The sequence below is a fragment of the Gallus gallus genome, chromosome 3 (genome assembly GCF_016699485.2).
Source record: "Gallus gallus isolate bGalGal1 chromosome 3, bGalGal1.mat.broiler.GRCg7b, whole genome shotgun sequence".
Lineage (NCBI taxonomy): Eukaryota > Metazoa > Chordata > Aves > Galliformes > Phasianidae > Gallus > Gallus gallus.
In genome coordinates, this window is record NC_052534.1 from 4,660,211 (window position 1) to 4,679,823 (window position 19,613).

Here is a 19,613-nt window from a genome sequence, read left to right on the forward strand (position 1 = left end):
CTTAAGGAAGACAAATACCAACCAAAAATAAACCCCTAACACTTGTGTTTTGTAGCAGCAAACTTTATCTGATGGTTGTAAAAATGTGGACTCAAATAGGAAGTATGAACCTTGTCTCTTGAGAATAACCCTGTCACATGTCAAAGGCATTAAAGTGAAGCAGTACAGAGGTGTGTGAAGGTGTTTTATCAGCAAGAAAAATGACTTACACAAGTGGCCTCTGTATTGATATGCCCTTCAGAACTGGGAAAGGTTAATTTATGTATAATGTCTTTGCCAATGTGAGATTTAGCTTAAAAACCAGTAACTGTTTTTCTTAGGATTTGCACAGTGTAAGTGCCAAGAATACATTATTATGTTCTGGCACGCAGTGAATTTGACACTCTATTAATAACAATGAGAGAGGAAGACAAGCTCTGCTGCCATTTGGAGGCAAGAGAGGACTTTGCTTTCTGGCCATGGGGTAGAGTTCCAAGTAAAATCTAATTTTATATCTAATATAGCTAATATTTTTTTCACTAATGGATGGAGCTGGCTGAAAATCTGTCCAATTATAATTTTACATTCCTGCATTTAGGATAGTTGCCAGTGTAACACTGGTTGATTTACCATTATCAGAGATGATATTTGCTATTTCACCTGTAGCACCGTTAGTCCTGTTATGGTTTCTACTGGTTGGTTGGTTTGTTTTCTGCAAAGTCTCTTTCCAATGATGAAAGGCATGTTGTAGAGATGTCCAGAATTCAACACTTGAGTCCAAAACAATTCATTCTTTCTCTGCTCACCAATAATTCTGGTTACTATTCTTGGGGAGGGATTTTTGGGGGTTTATCTCAGTGTGCCACAGCTGAAAAGCTCTGGCCTATGTTATTAATTTATTCTTCCCTGTTACAATAAATTCAAGGCAGTGTTGTGTCTGGATGCATGCGACCAACATTGCTGAAGCTAGAAAGAGGAGTTAATCTGTGGTTCTATTCAATGATTTGGAAAAGCTGCGGAAAGACCAAACCTGTTCCTTCCAACGAATGTATCTGTGTTGGAAAGTTTTCTGTCTGTAAAAGTACCTTTTCCTTCTTGCAGGTGGTGGAAAAAGATGTGGACCCAGAAACAACTCTGCTGACCTATCTACGAAGAAAACGTATCTGGTGTCAGAAGAAATGACAGAAATCTTTGCCTATGATGTTTCATCATTGTTTACTGTTCAGCCTTGTGTACTGGACAGAGCGGTGCTCCACGTGGTCTGGTGTTATTTCTTGCTGGGAAAGATTACAGCAGACATTCTGAGATTAGAGAACAGAAAAATTTAAATCATATACTTCACGTAAACTTAAAGTCAGTAATTAATACTACAAAGGCAGATCTCAGAAGTGCTAACTATTAAAATATTGTAGATATGAATATAGAGATGACCATATAACTGAAGGAAATTTAGCTTTGTTTCATGAAAATTGTAAGGAATTTCCTGTCCAAAACATTAGAGCCACTTGAGCTGCTGTCTGTGTTGTCCAGTAATTTGGATGTTACTGGATAGGTAATAACCAATAATTTAATTATCCTATGATGTGCTTATCATAGGCAAGGTTAGAATGATCCATCGGTGTGCACTTAAAGGCAAGGGTTTCTGTTGCATACTGCGGGTGCATTTCTGGATACAAAGAGTCATGTTTGATTCCTGCATGATGAAGCTCATGATATGTGAGTCAGATTTGCTTCAGGAGCTGGGTAGCCATCACTGTGATGACCAGGCTGACTCTACTAGATCTCGTTCAGTAAGTTGTGTCACTCCGTGTTTAATGAGATTTTTGTCTCAACTATCTAGAAGTGAGATAGTTGAGTAGAAAGATCTACAGATCTTTCACGTCTGTGCTGGTGTACTCCTTCAAAAGATTTGTGCGTACTTATTTTATCTTTGCTGCCACACTCTAGTTATCTGGAATTTGAGATAAGTACAAAGATATCATTCTTCTCTTTGGGGTTTCCAGGAGAGCTGTAGCAGCCCTATTTTGTCTCTCTGTATCTTGGGTAGGTTAAGTTCAAGAGGGAAAATGGCCTGTCTCTTGTGCCAATGTATGCTTCTCACTTCTAGACCTTTTATGCCTAAAGTTGTTAACATTGAATGCAAATAGCTTCAAAGGTGATAATTGGGAATCTTGGAAACGTTCTGGGATGTTGATCTCAAGGATTACATGCCAACATTTGAGACTTTGCCCATATTAAGTTAATTTATTGAGAAGGAAAAATGAGTGCTTAGTTTCCAGCAAGAAATGGTTGCTAAGACTTGATTGATAACTGTTGGAGAGGGCTTTTGCCAACATTTTTCATGTTTTCCTTGATTCCTGTACTCTCAGTGGGCCTATGTGGAACCAAACTGGGCTGTGGGGAAGGTGGATGTGGTGCTTGCACTGTTATGATATCCAAGTATGATCCCTTCCAGAAGAAAATCCTGTATCCTTTGCAGTCTGAACCCTTCAACATAGTGTGAAGCAAAATGTTCTGTAGCTTAACATTCAGTGATGATGTTTAAATTTCTAGGTCTAATCCTTTTGTTCATAGTCAGTTTAAAATTCAAGTGAAGTTTTTAAGAACTTTTTCTGAATAGGTGCTGTAGAATTTGACTTGTAATGCATGTATTGCATCTATTGAAGCTCACCTGCTGTGCCTGCTGCCATGGATTCTGAGTACTTTTTAGCCCTCCTGATTCCCTTTTTCCTCTGCTGAGCAGCGCTGTCAAATGAAATGACCTTAATCTATCATTTTAGCCACCATACTGCCAATGCTTGCCTCTTCCCTATCTGTGCTCTGCATCATGTAGCTGTAACTACTGTCGAAGGCATAGGAAACACAAAGTCCAGGTTGCACCCAGCCCAGGTAAGCTATTAACACCATTAACTTTTGAATCCTGTATTCACACTTTCATTTTGTTCGAACATGTTCTAGAGTATTGAGACCTTCATTATAATGCTAAAAGAAAGAGATTTTTCTGTATGGGTGTCTTTACTTGCGGGAATGGCTAGAAAGCTAGTAAGTTAACTGGTGTTATCTTGGCCAAAATGTTAATGCTTTTGTTCTGGGGCCGTGGGACTCTGGTTCACAACCTGCATCAGAAACTGGGAAAACTGATGTTGTGCTGGAAGCCTGTATGCTGAAAGCTGACAGCTGAAAGACCAGGACCCAGGAAATCTGAGTTAGGTTTTGGCTCTGTTATAGCCTTCCAAGAATGACCTTGATTTCTCCCCTTGTGTAGTTAGGAATCTGATGTGGTAGAAAGGGATGATGGGAATGTGAGGACTTGCTCTTCTGGGAAAGTGTTTGTATGGAACTGGACTTCAGCACTGCTGGAAATATGCTCATTTACGGGAAGCTGATTCATTTCAATCTGTACAGTGGGTAGGACTTCTGCCAACATCAATCTGAGCCAGTAAACAACAAAGAGAAAAATAGGCATGCGTGAATGAATGACAGCTCGTCTGACCTTTGTTTGCTTCTTTCCCTACCTCCTCTGAAGACTAACCAGCTAAGCTTTGAAATTCAGAGTCAGGTCTGTACAGGTAGCTTTCTAGCATGGCAAATCTGAAGAGCTCCTGTCTTATTGGAGACTTCTGGTTATTTTCAACTACTCTGGGAGTCTGAAGCCTAGATGTAAGCTTTTCAGTGTGCTCTCTCTTTTGAAGTTGTCTTCACAGACTACACGACCTGTCTTATCAAAGAATATTTGCTGGTTGTTTCAGATCTTCTGATGAGATTGTTTCTGTTTTTTTTTTTTAAGTAGAAATGTTGCAGAAAAAGAAATCAGTGCAACCATGAACTCACTTTGACATCATGAGCTGATGGTTGCTGTTACTTTTCAGGAGAGAATAGCAAAAAGTCATGGGTCCCAATGTGGCTTTTGCACTCCGGGCATTGTTATGTCCATGTACACATTGCTTCGAAACAAACCCAAACCCAAAATGGAGGACATAGAAGACGCTTTCCAAGGTAATACCCACACTGTGCAAAGGTGCAACCTATGCTGTTTGCCTAACATCTGCTTCAGTAAATATGATGGGAGTGCAACTTTGTTTGATATATTTCATTAAAGGCTATTTTTATGAGGTTGAGTACCAGCTTTTCCATTGGGAAACTTGTCAAGTGGTATAAAGTGAACAAAAATGGCCTATGAAAATCCCACAGAAAGTCACTGTTGTGCTGAAGCAGTGATAAGTGGTCTCAGTCTCTGATCAGGTCTTTACTGATGTTAACATGATAAATTATGTGCTTAGAGCCTCGGGGGCTTGTAAGAGCCTCCACATCTTGTGAAGGCTAATTCATCTTGGGCACAAGAGCATGTAGAGTGACAGCATCTGGGCAGTGTGCCAGGCCCAAGACTTGATGGAGTAGGGCAGAAACCAACTGCTGAAATTATCTGAGAGGGTCATGTTGCTTCTGAGGTTAGGGCTGTTACGAGGCCTCTGGCTGCAGCCAGAGATCTGCAGTAAGTTTGCAGATGACACCAAGCTGGCTGGAAGTGTCAATCTGCCTGAGGGTAGTGAGGCCCTACAGAGGGATCTGGATAGGCTGGATAGCTGGGCTGAAGCCAATGGGATGAGATTCAACAAGACCAAATGCCAGGTCCTGCACTTTGGCCACAATAACCCCAGGCAACGCTACAGGCTTGGGGCTGAGTGGCTGGAAGACTGTGTAGAGGAAATGGACCTGGGGGTGTTGACTGACACTAGACTGAACACGAGCCAGCAGTGTGCCCAGGTGGCCAAGAGGGCCAATGGCATCCTGGCTTGTATCAGAAATAGTGTGGCCAGCTGGAACAGGGAAGTAATTGTCCCCCTGTACTCAGCACTGGTGAGGCCACATCTTGAGTACTGTGTCCAGTTTTGGGCCTCTTGCTGTAAGAAAGACAATCGAGGCCCTGGAGCGTGTCCAGAGGAGGGCAACAAAGCTGGTGAGGGGTCTGGAGCACAGGCCTTATGAGGAGCAGCTGAAGGAGCTGGGATTGTTCAGTCTGGAGAAGAGGAGGCTCAGGGGAGACCTTATTGCTCTCTATAACCGCCTGAAGGGAGGTTGTAGTGAGCTGGGGGTCAGCCTCTTCTCTCATGTGACTAGTGACAGGACTAGAGGGAATGGCTTCAAGCTGCACCAGGGAAGGTTCAGGCTGGACGTTAGGAAATACTACTTCTCTGAAAGGGTGGTCAGGCACTGGAATGGGCTGCCCAGAGAGGTAGTGGAGTCACCAACCCTGGTGGTGTTTAAAGAGTGTTTGGATGTTGTGTTGAGAGACATGGTTTAGCAGGAACCATTGGTGAAGGGCGAATGGTTGGACTGGGTGATCCTGTGGGTCTTTTCCAACCTTGGTGATTCTATGAGAGGAAATCACATGCAAAGGAGAGCAATCTCGTTGCAATTCAGGAGGCTAGAGAGTTGATATGCTGAGTAGACTTGCACAATTGAGGTAAATGAATACTGAATAGGGCAGAATATTTTTTTCTAAATTAATTTCAATTGAAGGTTTCAGTGAAAAAGGATAGTAAGATTGTTCCAGAATTATTTATGAAATGTTTCTTCCTCTCAATATTTTTGTTAGCTTAATCTAGATTTGACAAGCTATGGTGAAGGACAACATAATTTTCTGAAAGAATTATGATTCAGCTGAAGCTTATTTTTTATCCTTCGTCTCTGGCTATACAGGGAACTTGTGTCGGTGTACAGGATACAGACCCATTCTGGAGGGATACAGGACTTTTGCTGTGGTAGGTGGCCTCAGACAATCTTCAAAACATTCTGGAAGAGTGACTGGCTTTCTCTTTTATTGAAATACAGCACAAGCTGAAATGGGTTGGAGGAAAATAACACGCATGCTTCAATCCAGCTTTGACTTTTGACCCCTTTGTATGCACTTTATGCATTGAAAATGCAAAACCAACTCATTTACTTACTCTAGTTGGGAATAAAGTGTTTTGATAAGATCCACCTAATGGTCTCTTTTTGGATCACGTGTAATAAGATTCTGTAATTTAAGTCTGGAAGAACTCCACTGTAGCTGAATAATACAGATTGTATGTGTTCCCCAATGTGGGAAGAGCATGAAAGAGTGGTGAATGAATAGGGGTGTACTGCAGGGAAGTCAGATTGCAGTTGTTTCCTTGAAAGAGCAGCAGCAGAGCTGAACTGACTTCCTGGAAGTTTTCTGGAGCCTGTAAAGAAAAGTAGATCACCAAGTACTTTGGTGATTATTAGCCACTCACTATGCTATGCTGCTATTAAATATCAAAAGTAAAGGCAGTTTAAAATCCAACCTGTTAATGCCATTTCATTATCCAAAAGTACGGTCAACAAGAGAAAGCAAGCAGGTGTGAGATTCATTAGAAGTGGTTTATAAGTGCAGTTGATATCATTTACTTGGATTTCAACAGTCTTTCAACAGTGTCTCTCACCAAGGGTTTTTAAAGAGAATAAGCAGCCATGGGGTAAGCTCAGAGTACTGATGAGAAATTAGTGAAAAGGCAGGAAATGGCAGGTAGGAGGTGGTGTGTTTTTTGCAATGGAAGGTCACTGGTGGAGTGTGGCTGCTATGAAGTCCCAGCCTGCTGTGGAAACAAAGCTGTTGAGATATCCCTGAATAAGCTTGGAAAAAAATAGTGTGCAGTGGTCTAAGAAGATAAGATCACTGATGATGCCAAGTTAGTTTGGGTAGAGATTACAGAGAGATTTTGAGCAATTTCAGAAAGCCTTTATAACCCTGATACTGGTGAATAGAACAGGGTACAAAGTTAAGGACAAATAAATACAAAGCAATCAACGGAGTGAGAGGTAGTCTTCATTTCACATGTAAAATGATGATGAGCAGGTTATTATTGTGCAGCAAGATGATGTTGGAGGTGTGGTAGATAGTTCCACGGAAGCACGACCACCAGTGAGTACTCAAAACAACGTTCCAAAGGGTAGAGGACAAAACAGTAGACAGTGTTATGCCAGTGTATCATAGCTCACCAGCACCTGAGTACTCTGTGCCATTCTGATTCTCTCATCTCTAGTAAAGTATAACAGAAATTAAAAAGAAAATAAAAATTATTAGAGAAGTGGAATAAGGATCACAGCTATGGTAACCTGGCTTCCATGCCAAGTAATGCTGGGCTAACTGTGACTCCAGCTTGGAAGAGAGGTGTCAGGATCAGAGTGGGGAGAGGGAATTCTCTCAGAAGGGAATAAATTCTGCTCCATTTTCTGGGAACCTGGCCATTTTTCTCAGAACAGTTTTTTTGTCCCCACAGGACTCGAACTGCTGTGGCAAAGCAGCCAATGGCACTGGATGCTGTCATAGTAAGGGAGAAAACAGCATGGTAAGCTGAACTTCAATAGCCGTAACCTCAATTTGCAATGTGGTATTAATGGAGTTTTTTTTGTATCAGTCGTTCCTCTGGCCATACTGTATTGCAGATATCCAGAGACATCCGAGCTGGTTTGAATGCCTGTCTCTTGGAAAACTGTGCTATTTTGTATGTCTGGAGTAGCACAGCACATTATGAAACAGGTTTTAGAGAAGTGTTCCCCCTGGGTCAGCGAGGTGCAACACTTAGGTGAAATAATGTGATGACAGTTGCAATCAAGGTGCTACCAGCTTTTGGTATGTTGCAGCTATCTGTCTTTCTGTGAAAGCAGATCTAAATTAATTACCCAGTATCAATCTTTCCTAAAATTTAACAGTTGAATGATTTAATGACTATTCCAGGGCATTACAACTGAATCCTCTTGGAATATCTGGAGGAAAAGAGCTGATCACATTTTATGTAGTAGTTGAGGTACAAATGGTAGAGACTGAAAAGAAGGAATTAGAGCATAATATAATAGAAGCGTAAACTGAATTTAGGAAGGAGAGACTATAGCAAAACTCTTTGTTGGAGAATTTCAAGAAATTCTTGTGGATTCTTTGTTAGGAAACACCCAGGTTTGTGTGGAATACTCCAGCAATTAACAACTGCTTGGTGTTATTTCATCAAAATTATTAAAGAAAGCAGATTACTGAAAATTTCAGTGACCCACGGTTTGATAAGAGAGAAGGAATATATTCTCTGTAAGGCTGAATTTTCTAGTTTTGTCCAGACAAGTTGAAGTATGTTTGTTTTCTTCTTCAGAATGGGGGTTGCTGTGGAGGGAAAGCCAATGGCCCAGGCTGCTGCATGAATGAAAAAGAGAACGTGGTAGAGTACTCCCCAGCTATTTTATTCTCTATTCTGAGTGGATGTGAGTCTAACTCTGCTTTACTCCATGCCAAAGCCCAGTGCTAGTAATTTAGCTTTCATGCTGGTCTCACCTCCTAAAATGTACCTTTGTCGTTTAGCACTCCACTGTGAATGTGATGACACTTTTGATTGGCAAAAACCTGTGAGTGTGTTCACGTTTCTGGCGTGACATGTTCTGATCAGAAAGTCTGATTTGGAAAACCTGGGACACTGGACTGGGTTGTATCTTTTCACTGTTTGCCATTGTTTGCTCCATGAAGGAGTAAGAGGCATTGGACTGAAAAAAGAAATGAGTTGAGGACATATGTGGATAGCTTTCTCCTCTGCTTCTCCTCCAGCTATTTCCATTCTCTCCTCCATAGACAATGATGTCCTCCAGCCTGTTTGATTCTTCCGAGTTCCAGCCATTGGACCCCACACAGGAACCAATCTTCCCACCAGAGTTAATGGTAAGCTAATTTAAAAAGAAATGGTATGTGGTTCACTGGCTTCATTTTTCCACACAGGATTTGAATGTTGCCAGCGCTCAATGTCCTGATGAAATGGTAGCGCCAAAGATGGCTGATGATGAAATGAAGCAGCATGGGCATAAATACTTCCCTCTTTATAAAAGACTCTTGCCAGTCAGGATAGCTTAAATGATATGCAGGCTAAGAATATGCCCCAACTGGCTGCACTTTCTGTTGTCACCATATGTATCTGCTCTTGGGTTGCCCTCCTTTTTGGCCACTGACTATCCAGAGAGGGAACAGCTGCTGACATGTGGATTTCACTTTACTAGCTCATACGTGTTACGTGTTCTGAACGTGAGAGATCTGTCTGTGCTAATGACCCTGTGATCTATTTATAGTGCAGGAAGAGAAGTAGGAATTATAGGAAATAACTGAATGTATGTCTGAACTAGATAACTTCCTGAACGCGCCAACTTTTCTCCACTCAGTATAGCAAGACTAGAGGCTGACTGGCTTACATCAGAGGTTAGTTCTCTCCGGATTTCTGGGTAGGGAAATCTTTTGTCAGTGTGGGAGACTCCAGTCAGTGATAGCAGAAGAGTGGAGAATGGCGAACTGCCAACCAAACGTGGATGGCGTGGGTGCCCATCGGTCACTTGGCAGGGTTCTTGGCTTCGTGTAGGGGATTCTTGGCTTGATGTAGGGCCCAAACTCCTTCTGCATTCTCTTTCTGCAGACTCAGAGAAACAAGGAGCAGAAGCAGGTGTGTTTCAAAGGTGAACGCGTGATGTGGATCCAGCCTACGACTCTCCAGGAGCTGGTGGCACTCAAATCCCAATATCCCAATGCCAAGCTTGTTGTGGGGAACACAGAAGTGGGTAAGAAAAAAAGCTAGTAGAAAAAAGAGTAAATTATTCTCTAGACCTCAGAGCTTTTTTTGTTGTTGTTGTTCTGTGGGATTTTGAGGAGGAGGGGTGACATGATATGACTTTGCTTTTTACTGAAAGTAATTCAGCTGTGAAACCTCCATTTTGAAATATCTCCAGGAAGTAAACTCTCATGCCTTGAGATCTTGTGCGTTTTCCCCCAGCACATATAACTCTGCAAACATGAGAGGTGTGAAAGAGTTAAGACATGCTGAGTAATTCTATTATTCTAAATAATTCAGGAGACAATCCCTCAGCTTGGTCTCATTCACTGTATTAATTTTTCTTTCCCTAAGGATTATGTACAGCAATAGCCAGGTCACACAAGTACTAAATAGCCTAAAACTGCCCTGTGAAAACTCTAGTATTAGTGGGGAGTGGGTTTTAGTTTGGTGTTTTTATGACTGTGTGTGATCTGTATGTTAGATGGTCAATGAACTGACTAGTTTATAAGCCCACTGCCTTTTCACTGGGGGACAGTTAACTTAGGCTCTCTGTCACATATATACCACTGAAGGAGTCTTACTTTTCCTTAAGGTATTGAAATGAGGTTAAAGAACATGTTGTATCCAGTGATACTAGCACCAGCATGGATTCCTGAGATGAATGCTGTTCAACAGACTGAAACAGGTGAGGAAAAGGGGGAGGCAATACCTGAGTGGGAACTCCAGTAAAAAAGAGAGACTGTTTCCTATTTCTGTTCATGCATTTCCCATGCAGGTGACCAAGTGAGAGACGTGTATAAGTAGCTTAAGAAAGAATTTTCACCAGAAGATATATTAATGTATAGATGTAGATGTTCTAAGGGACACGGTATGGTGGGGAAATATTGGTGGTAGGTGAATTGTTGGATTAGATGATCTTGGAGGTCTTTTCCAACCTTGGTGACTATGATTCTATCTCAGTGTGTATGGTGCTCTAAGTATATTGTTTGGCTCAATGATGAATTTCAATAGGCAATCTTTATTAAGATTTTTTTAAATTAGCAACTATGGGAAACGCCTTGGATTTGACAGTCTATGTGACTAAGTGAAGCATTGTGATGGAAGCAGGGAATTACAGATAATTAGAAGTAGTGAAGATGACGTAGTGAATACAGCCATGCTACAGTAAGGCAAATGGATACTGGGCTACTGTCATGTAAGAGGCAGTACTGCCACGAGCTATGATTTAAAGGTGAATTTTGTTCTGGGGATGTGATATTTACACGCACTACGGAATACTCCACTGTGACTGAGTGCCTTCCCCAAATCCTTGCTGCCCAGTTAAATCCAGTGTCGTCTAAGCTTTGTAGATGTAGTCATAACCCTCCTCCTGTATCTAGACTTTTGGGAGAGGAAAAATAACACTTCTCATTTGTCTGCAGGGATCACCTTTGGCGCTGCCTGTACTTTAAGCTCAGTAGAAGAGGTGCTGAGAAAAGCGGTGGCAGAGCTTCCTTCTTACAAAACTGAGATTTTCCAGGCTGCCCTGGAACAGCTGCGGTGGTTTGCAGGGCCACAGATCAGGAATGTTGCAGTAAGTGACTCAGGAGTATTGCTATCTGGAACTGGGAACTTAGTCTGAGGAGATGGCCTCCCTTCTCCAGCACTGGTGTGCCTTGTGCTCCTTGTACAAGGAGAAACTTACTGCGTGAGTTTGAGTGGTGAAATGCTGGAGCAGGCTTTCTATTGATGCAACCTTGGTGCCCTAAGGCTGCTAGTGTTCAAGAGGGATTTGGAAAATGCTCTCATTAATGTGCTTTACCTTTTTGTTAGCCATGAAAAAGTCAGGCTCTTGGGCTCTATCTTTGGAGTTCCCTTCCAATGGAACTCTTTTATTGTGCTATGGGCTCTGGGAAGCCAACCTGCTATTATTTTAACCAGATATAATTTTACAATATATTGAGCCACACATTTGAGCTGCAGTCAAAATACTGTGCTTTTTGAATGTTACTGAAAATTTCTCCGTGGATCTTTCCATAATTGCATCTACACCAATTGAATTTTGACATTGCTGGGCATGTGTGGCTTGAGCATAAGGTAGTTTTGATGCATTACCCAAAGAGTACTGCTAAAACTGTCTCAGACGAATGTTAGCATCAATGGGGCGACAGCTGTTTTGGTGGATTTTATATATCCCTAATTCATTAACAGCCTAGAGTTGCTGAGTAAGCAGAAAGAGCTTATCAAAGCAAACTCAAGTGCAGCTAATCATTAGTGCGCTCTGCGTGGGGTAATGTAGGATTGCAAGGTGTTATTGTTAGATGTTGAGATTTTTTTAATATTTTTCTGTTTCATTTACTATCACTTTAGGCTCTTGGTGGGAACATAATGACAGCAAGCCCAATCTCTGACTTAAACCCTGTGTTAATGGCAAGTGGAAGCAAACTGACTCTGATATCAATGGGTAAGTTACATATATTTCTTCATGGCACTGAGGTAGATGGAATAGTCATTAGTCCTTTCCTATGGATTATTAAATCAGATCAAAACTTGAAAGTGCATGTCAGCAATGCATGAGATATTCTTCGCTTGACTTTTGGAGGGCTTTGCCCTCCTTGATGCTCATGTCTTTGGGATAGACCTAAGACTGGTTTCCTAAAGGGTTTTGAACTTCTATGCCAGAATGAATCTGGCACAGTGCCCACACTTACAGGAACTGTGAAGAACTGGTTGAAGACATCTGTTCACAAGAAAAAAATAAAATAAAATTACAGTAAAATTATTTTTGTCACTATCATGCTTTGATTATTGTGGATTTTTGAAATAAAGGCTGAATTCTGTTGTTTTTTTTTTTGTCCTCCTGTGAAGAAAACGAAATGACTGTTTGTATTTGCTCTTAGGAAGAATTTTTTTCTTCAAATAGGTTATTTTTGAGAAGAAGTCTGCCTTCTCAGTGGTTTCTTATGTAACCCATTTGAATGCAAGCTATGGAAAGGGGAAAGAGGGAATTGCATTGGAATGTTAGAATCTAATTCAGTCAGAGTCTCAGTTTTAACTAGATGAGGGAAGGAGGACTTTGGGAGATCTTTCATCAGTTCTTATGCAGATATGTACAGATATGTAATCTATGACAGTTTTGATATACGTAATGATCAAAGTAAAGCTGAGAAAATCCTGATTTGATGGAACAATGAAAAATGAAATGAGTGATATCATATCAGGAATGATCTGTGTAGACTAAAGGTTCTATCATATATACTCTTTCCATTCTTCATCCAAGATACTCATTCACCACTGATCTGTCCTTGCTCTACAGAGGGCAAGAGGACTGTCATGATGGATGAGAAGTTTTTCACTGGATACAGAAAAACTATAGTTAAGCCTGAGGAAGTGCTGCTCTCTGTTGAGATACCCTACAGCAAGGAGGTAAGCTTGTAGAAAAGCCTTCAGCATCTGCAGAGTTAAAAGACTGTTACCTGAATGTTAGCTTCATTGTTAGGCATTTTTCCTTGAAGACTGGTCTCCAAATGCTTATGTAGTCCCAGTCGGATCAGCAGGCAAATAAAGTTTTCAGTGAAAATATAGCAACACACTCCTAGCAGGCAAGAGGAACTGGGCTCTGTGGCAAGCCCAATTTTTCTGGCACAAGAAATAAAAACTCCACTTTATTGTCTAGGGCTTTTGAGCACATTCAGTAATGGTGAAAGATGCCAATGTGATGTTCCCAGAGGTCTAAATTCTGTTTCTGAAATAGCACAGCAAAGATGCTAGCAATTGCTGATGTGAAGTTTATGGTTCCGAGCTTCCTGTTTCATTTCTATGAACTGAAATGGGGAAGAATGTGGGGATAAGAGGCAAGTTGAGTTTTCAGTATCCTTGTCTTGCAAGACCGAAACCAGAAGGACTGCTTATCATGGCAGTTTGGCAATGGGACTTGCAGCCTCAAATAGAGCACTCCTCTTGCACTGCATAATTGATTCAGTGTCTATGAAGTAAACAACCCCTTTTTCTCTTCAGGGCAGATAGCATCAGGCTGTAATCTGCTGGTGTGAGGGCATTTACCTGTTTATAGCTTGATACTACAAGCTATATGATTCAAGGATTCACAGTGTGGTAATGCATTTATTTTGTAACTGGAAAGCATCAATTTACCTGAAATGCCATCACATTAGGAAACAGAAATAACAAAGTTGTTCTCTTTTTTTAAATTTATTTTTTTAATCTAAGTATTAAAAGAACATAGGTATTTTATTTATGACACTTCTACGTGTATTTCTGAATAACTTTTCTCTGATCTTGTGATAACTACAAGAAGCATTGCTTTTTCTCAAAACGAGAAACACTTTTGAGAGAGTTGATGGAAAAATCCACATTCCTCCATTCCTACAGAAGTTGTACAGCAGTTTCACAAAACAAATAAATGCTTACCAGCAGGGCAACGGTGTGATCCATAGGTTATGTGCGGCTCATCCACCTGAAAAACTAGAACAACTTTTGAACTCTGGATTTCATGCTGTCTTGGTTGGTCTTTGCTCGCAAACATGAAACCAGGGAGAGTAAAGTTCTACAAGGAATGCCTCATGGTGCTGGCATGCAACAAAAGTCTTCAGGAGCTGTGATATCCTCACAACAGATGCATCAGTTAATGTATAACACAGCATTCCTGGAATGGGACATACCCTTTATTTAACAATTCCCTGTCACTTCTAGGCTATAAAAACGTCCCCTGTGTTCCAGATAAGGTTCACAAACGTTATATGCACCATTTGCATTATTTCTCACTTAGTGACCATTAGTTTTTCATATCTTTCTCCTCACATACATCTTTCTCTAGGCCATTTTTCACTCCTATTTAGTATTTATGATAGTAGTATTCTGTGTCATAAACAAACCAAGTCATTCAAACAGAAAGTGCTTAACAGCACAGTGACTACGTACTTCTCTGTGAACTTATGAAGGTTTGTAGTATTGCTTTTTTTTTCCACACTGGAGAGACAGAAAGATCACAGTTTTATTTCATCCTTTAAATTGGTATTTTCCAACCTTCTTCCATTATTGACCTCTGTAGTCCATGTTTTTGTCTGAAAGAACTGACATGGAAGTGTTTTTGCAAATGCAAATATTGCCTATGAATCAAAGCTTTGGGGTTTCTTAACGTGCTCCTACCTGGTGTTACCTCTTGTCCAGGCAGGAGGAAGAATCTAAGTCTGTATGGAGTCCTTATGAGTTACTTGGCTTTTCTGTGAGACAGCTAATACCTGTAAACTTTCACTGTGAGTGTTTAGAGGGGACATTCTCTTGTTTTACCATGAGGTAGGGCATGCATGGGCAGCTGGTGCGATGGTTACATTGCCTACAGTCCTAGTGATGAAGAGTAAGTGAGAATCTTTTCTCCCACAGGACACTTTACCTAGAAAACTTGTAGTGTCTTGTGAGAAGTGCAGGTAATTTTTACCCTCCTTGCTATGATCCTCTTACTGGAAATTTCTGAGGTGTGCTGTAAGAGAAGTGGCTGCTTTCTCTTCTCTTTGAAAGCTAATTGGGCGGATACTACTGATGCTCTTCTGCCATTATCTGCTGGCTGCCCACCAATTACTTGGATTTAGGAAATGAAACGCACACTTCAGTTATCTCCAGTAACAAGGTCTCAATGTATAAAAACAGCTCCTTGTGAAACTGCTTCCATTGCCAACAACAGAGGAATTACTTCCTTACGGTGCTGTCCGCTTCTGATTAGAGATGGAACAGACTGCTGTGCGGTCACTTGGCTGAAGCATTCAAGAAAGAACTTGGCAGCAAACTCAAGAATGGCCGTGTAAAGACATCAGATCTGATTTCTCTCCTAGTCTGCAGGCTGCTGGAAGAGGAATCTGTTACACACTGCAGCACAGGGAGTGGGAAAAACTGACACCCTGGAGTGACACCATCACTTGGTGTAAACCAGTAGCATGCTAATCTCTTGTTTACTGCCATAGGAGAGCTGCTGAGTTTTGTGAGTTGTAGTTGCTGGTGCATTTTTTTTTCCCATGGAATCCAACAGATTATTCAGAGTAGTTATTGAGAGATGTATTTCAAGTAACAGATTGACAGTAAGTCTTGCATTCACTAGTCTGGTGTGTTCTAGAACTGTGAACCATTTGTGATTTATTGATTTCAGTTCCTGTAAGGTTCAAGGAGTTCCAATAGAGTAAGAAGGGAGGGAGTGCAGGGATCTGAGTTTTACTGATTAGGTTTCTGACTTGGCAGCCTGGGAGAAAACAGTTGCTGAGGAATAGTGAGACTGTTTATATAAAAAAGATCAGCCTTGGTTGTTTTCCTCATGGAGTGGGAAAACTGTATGCAGATCTGCCAAAACTCATTTCAGAAACAGCCCTATCTTGGGTAATAACCACCAATGTCATACACTGGACTTAATCTTAAGATCGTGTGAATTTTGGACTTGGAGGTCTTTTCCAACCTATAACACTGTCTGAACAAATATATCACACATGGCACCGCAAGATGAATCCACCTGATACAGTTCCCTGAAATAGCTCATTTATGTAGAGATAGGTGAACAGCTTGTTCATTTCCGTGTTCCAGAACATGTCAAGACAGGGAATAAATAAATATTTTTCTGTCTCCTAGGGTGAATACTTCTCAGCTTTCAAGCAGGCTTACCGTAGGGAGGATGACATTGCTATTGTGACCTGTGGAATGAGAGTCCTGTTCCAACATGGCACCAGCCGAGTGCAGGAGGTCAAACTAAGCTATGGCGGAATGGCTCCTACAACCATCCTGGCACTAAAAACTTGCCGAGAGCTCACTGGCAGGTAGGAATTTTTCTGCAAGGCTGACTAGGGGAAAAGCGCTAACAGGAGCAATTCAAATACCCCGAATCATTCTTTCTGACGGTACCCAGAAGGAGAAAAGGGAAGAAGTGCTGCTACACTTCTGCAGCAGTCTGTATGTCATGTGATGCCTTCCTTCTTCCAGTACCCCTTACACTCAAAGGTCTGTGTTGGGCTCTCAGAGAGCCATTTCCTTGCTGAATGAGCTTGTCTGTTGGAAATCTGTTCTGGTGATAGTTAGAGCTGAGGAAAGGCTGAGTGTCACCTGTGTTCCCTTGCAGAGACTGGAATGAGAAGCTGCTGCAGGATGCCTGCCGCTTGCTGGCAGGTGAGATGGACCTGTCTCCTTCTGCACCTGGTGGGATGGTGGAATTCCGACGCACGCTCACACTCAGCTTCTTCTTCAAATTCTATCTGACCGTCCTTCAGAAGCTGAGCAAGGACCAGAATGGCCCTGTGAGTGTTGCTAGGGAGGGCAGGTTGGGGAAGAGTGAGCTGTATGTGCTGTCTTAGCGTGGAAAGCATGGGGGAGAGTTGAAATTCAAGCAGATCGGCTACTGGGGAGTATGGGAAAGGGACTGACTGGGAAGATAATTGTCTTTAATATTCTCTGGCAGAACAATCTGTGTGAGCCTGTCCCCCCAAACTACATCAGTGCTACGGAGTTGTTTCACAAAGATCCCATTGCAAGCACCCAGCTCTTCCAAGTAAGTAGCTGTACACACTGTATCCAGGCTTTTCTTTAGCACAAGCAGTGCTTCCTGTCTTGTTTCTTCCCTGAGTATAAACAGTACATGAACTTCCATAATGCTGTTACTAAGAATTTGAATTGGATCTCCATCCCTTCCTTACTTTAGGATACGGTGTTCTTTTCTGTCACTGCCCAGCACTGCTCCTTTCCTCTTTAGCACTGAGAACAGCTAGCTGTAGAACTTGAAAGTTTATGTGAGCTGAATCCCTTTCACTTCCTTCTCTGCTATTCCTTGTGTAGCCACTCCATCCTATTTATCTTCCTTTCCCTAAGGACTGAGCCTCTGTTCCCTTACACGTCCTGCTAGGGCGTCTCACCTTGACTTTTACTCTCCCATCGGTGCTTCTGTCCCCTGCACTCACAGCAGTGAAGTCAGCAGTGTGTTTTGCTCCAGGAAGTGCCCAGGGGGCAGTTGGTGGAAGATACAGTGGGCCGGCCTTTGGTGCACCTTTCAGCAGCAAAACAAGCATGCGGGGAGGCCGTTTACTGTGATGACATCCCACACTATGAGAACGAGCTGTATCTCACACTGGTGACCAGCACCCAAGCCCATGCTAAAATCCTGTAAGTGTTGCTTGAGTTTCACAGGTTGCAAACATCTAGCTCCTGGTGGCTTAGAAAATGCTGACATAAGTTGAGGATGAGGGAAAGCTTCTTGCACTAGTGGGAACTCTAGCTCATCGCACACTGTTGTGCGTGGAGGTGTCTCACATGAAGGTGAGATGTGAGTGTTTCAGCTGTCTTTTAAGTCTGTATGAGGGGAAATCTGAGGGAACTAACTGACTTGGCTGTTTTGGAGCACAAAGCCCTTGTCCCTAGGCAGCATTCTTGCCCTGTCTCATATTCAAACATGCAGAATTAATGCATGACATTGCCTCACATTACCCTCGATAGCTTTGCGATGTGTTGTTTGTTCCTTAGATAATATTTCCTGCCCACTTAAGGCTCCCTGCCCAGTGGTTTCCCACAGTGGTCAAACACGGGATGGGCAGCATACAGTGGTCATTGGTGCACTGATGTAGTAGCTGACTTCCAGCTTGTGACAAAAAATGTTCTGTCATCATGATTAAATCTCAGATGTTGCAATGTGGTCATTGATGAGTGCCACAAGCATGTAAGCATTGTTACTATTACCAGTGCAGGTGAGGCCATAGAAAAAGCATCCTATCTATGCCTATTACTACAGTGTGCAATATTTTCTGGAGCTTGCTGTGCATGTCCTCTTGTACCTGCACTGCACACTGACATTTCAAACTATGTCTGTGTCATTCTGTAAAGGATGTGGCAGTATGTTTCATTAGGTGACAGAAGTAACAGAAGCGCCTCAACCTATGATTCTATTGGTCAAAATACTGGCTTTGAAAACTCTTCACCTGAGTTAGGCTTTGACTACCAAACATAAGTTAGAAATGATCTGTATTGCTAAGGGAATCAATCTCTTTCTGATTCTTTCTGAGGCATTACTGCAGAGCTGTTGGAAAGTGAATTTTTGTAAGAAAAATAGCATTGTCTTCAGCTCCTGCTGCCTAAGAGTTCACATTCACATGTGAATGTTTCTTTTTAACATCTGTAGAGCACTGGGATTAATAAACAACTTTCAGGCACATCTTGCAATGGAGTTTCAGGAATCTAAACAAGAGTGCTGAAAAAACTGCAGTAGTTTATAGATGATGTTAAATTATTCATCAGAAGCAAGGCTACAACTCTTCCATTGGCAACAATCCCTTTGTAAAGCCAGCCAAATACGTAGCCCATGTACATAATGTTGCAAAAGCAACCTTTTGTAATTTTTTTTTAGAGCTTCATTTTTTTGTGATTAATACTCAATGAAAATGATTTTAGTTGCCTCTCTGCCTTAGTCTCGTGTGATATCTTATGACAAACTTCTCTTTTGCATAGCCAGACTTCATGTAGAATCAAGCCTGAAGATTCATTGGTGTCTCATAAGCACTCACAGAAAGAAAAATAAGAAATAATAACTCTACTTCTCCTGCTTTCTTTCCTTAGTTCTATAGATGCATCTGAAGCCCAGAGTGTCCCTGGGTTTGTGTGTTTTGTCTCTGCTAAGGATGTTCCTGGCAGTAACATCACTGGCATCGCTAATGATGAGACTGTCTTTGCTGAGGATGTGGTATGTTCTTAAAAATAGCCTTTTTCAATCATGCTGCCTAGGAGATAAGAGTACTTATATTGTCCCATGAAGTCTTCTGCCATATCCAGAGACAAATCCTGGCTGCGCTGGAGATGGTAGATACCGGTGTGCCAAATGCAGCAAGGCCTGCTCTGTGCCCCTCTCCTTTATCTGTGATCAGTGTCCTTTGTGGAGTTATGAGTAATCATGGCTGTATTCCATTCAGACAACTACTTGGACATAAAAACCCTATTCTAGCTACTCATCTATTTCTTATGCTATTCAGAGTTGGCCTTATGTAGGCCAAACAGTGGGGTAAGAAAAAAAAAAAGGAAGAATTGAAGAGAATTAACACGAGCCTTGCAGGT

The 19,613-nt window shown here is 41.7% G+C and overlaps 1 protein-coding gene across 3 annotated transcripts in view; it reads left to right on the forward strand.

Annotated features, from left to right (window-relative positions):
* The window catches only part of XDH (xanthine dehydrogenase), a 43,106-nt gene that overhangs the window by 5,570 nt on the left and 17,923 nt on the right, over positions 1–19,613 (forward strand). For 2 of the 3 annotated variants that reach the window (XM_040696855.2, NM_205127.2), the window contains 18 exons: positions 1,081–1,138; positions 2,349–2,445; positions 2,760–2,868; positions 3,849–3,975; positions 5,680–5,741; positions 7,263–7,331; positions 8,124–8,189; positions 8,594–8,680; positions 9,420–9,561; positions 10,147–10,239; positions 10,976–11,127; positions 11,904–11,997; positions 12,850–12,959; positions 16,161–16,345; positions 16,645–16,819; positions 16,981–17,070; positions 17,509–17,678; positions 19,122–19,245. In XM_040696855.2, coding sequence (XP_040552789.1) covers positions 2,408–2,445; positions 2,760–2,868; positions 3,849–3,975; positions 5,680–5,741; positions 7,263–7,331; positions 8,124–8,189; positions 8,594–8,680; positions 9,420–9,561; positions 10,147–10,239; positions 10,976–11,127; positions 11,904–11,997; positions 12,850–12,959; positions 16,161–16,345; positions 16,645–16,819; positions 16,981–17,070; positions 17,509–17,678; positions 19,122–19,245 — 1,893 coding nt within the window. In that variant the 5' untranslated portion in view covers positions 1,081–1,138; positions 2,349–2,407. Of the gene's footprint in view, positions 1–1,080; positions 1,139–1,592; positions 1,770–2,348; positions 2,446–2,759; positions 2,869–3,848; positions 3,976–5,679; positions 5,742–7,262; positions 7,332–8,123; positions 8,190–8,593; positions 8,681–9,419; positions 9,562–10,146; positions 10,240–10,975; positions 11,128–11,903; positions 11,998–12,849; positions 12,960–16,160; positions 16,346–16,644; positions 16,820–16,980; positions 17,071–17,508; positions 17,679–19,121; positions 19,246–19,613 lie in introns of those variants that run through there. The other variant, XM_025148548.2, reaches the window with a different exon arrangement.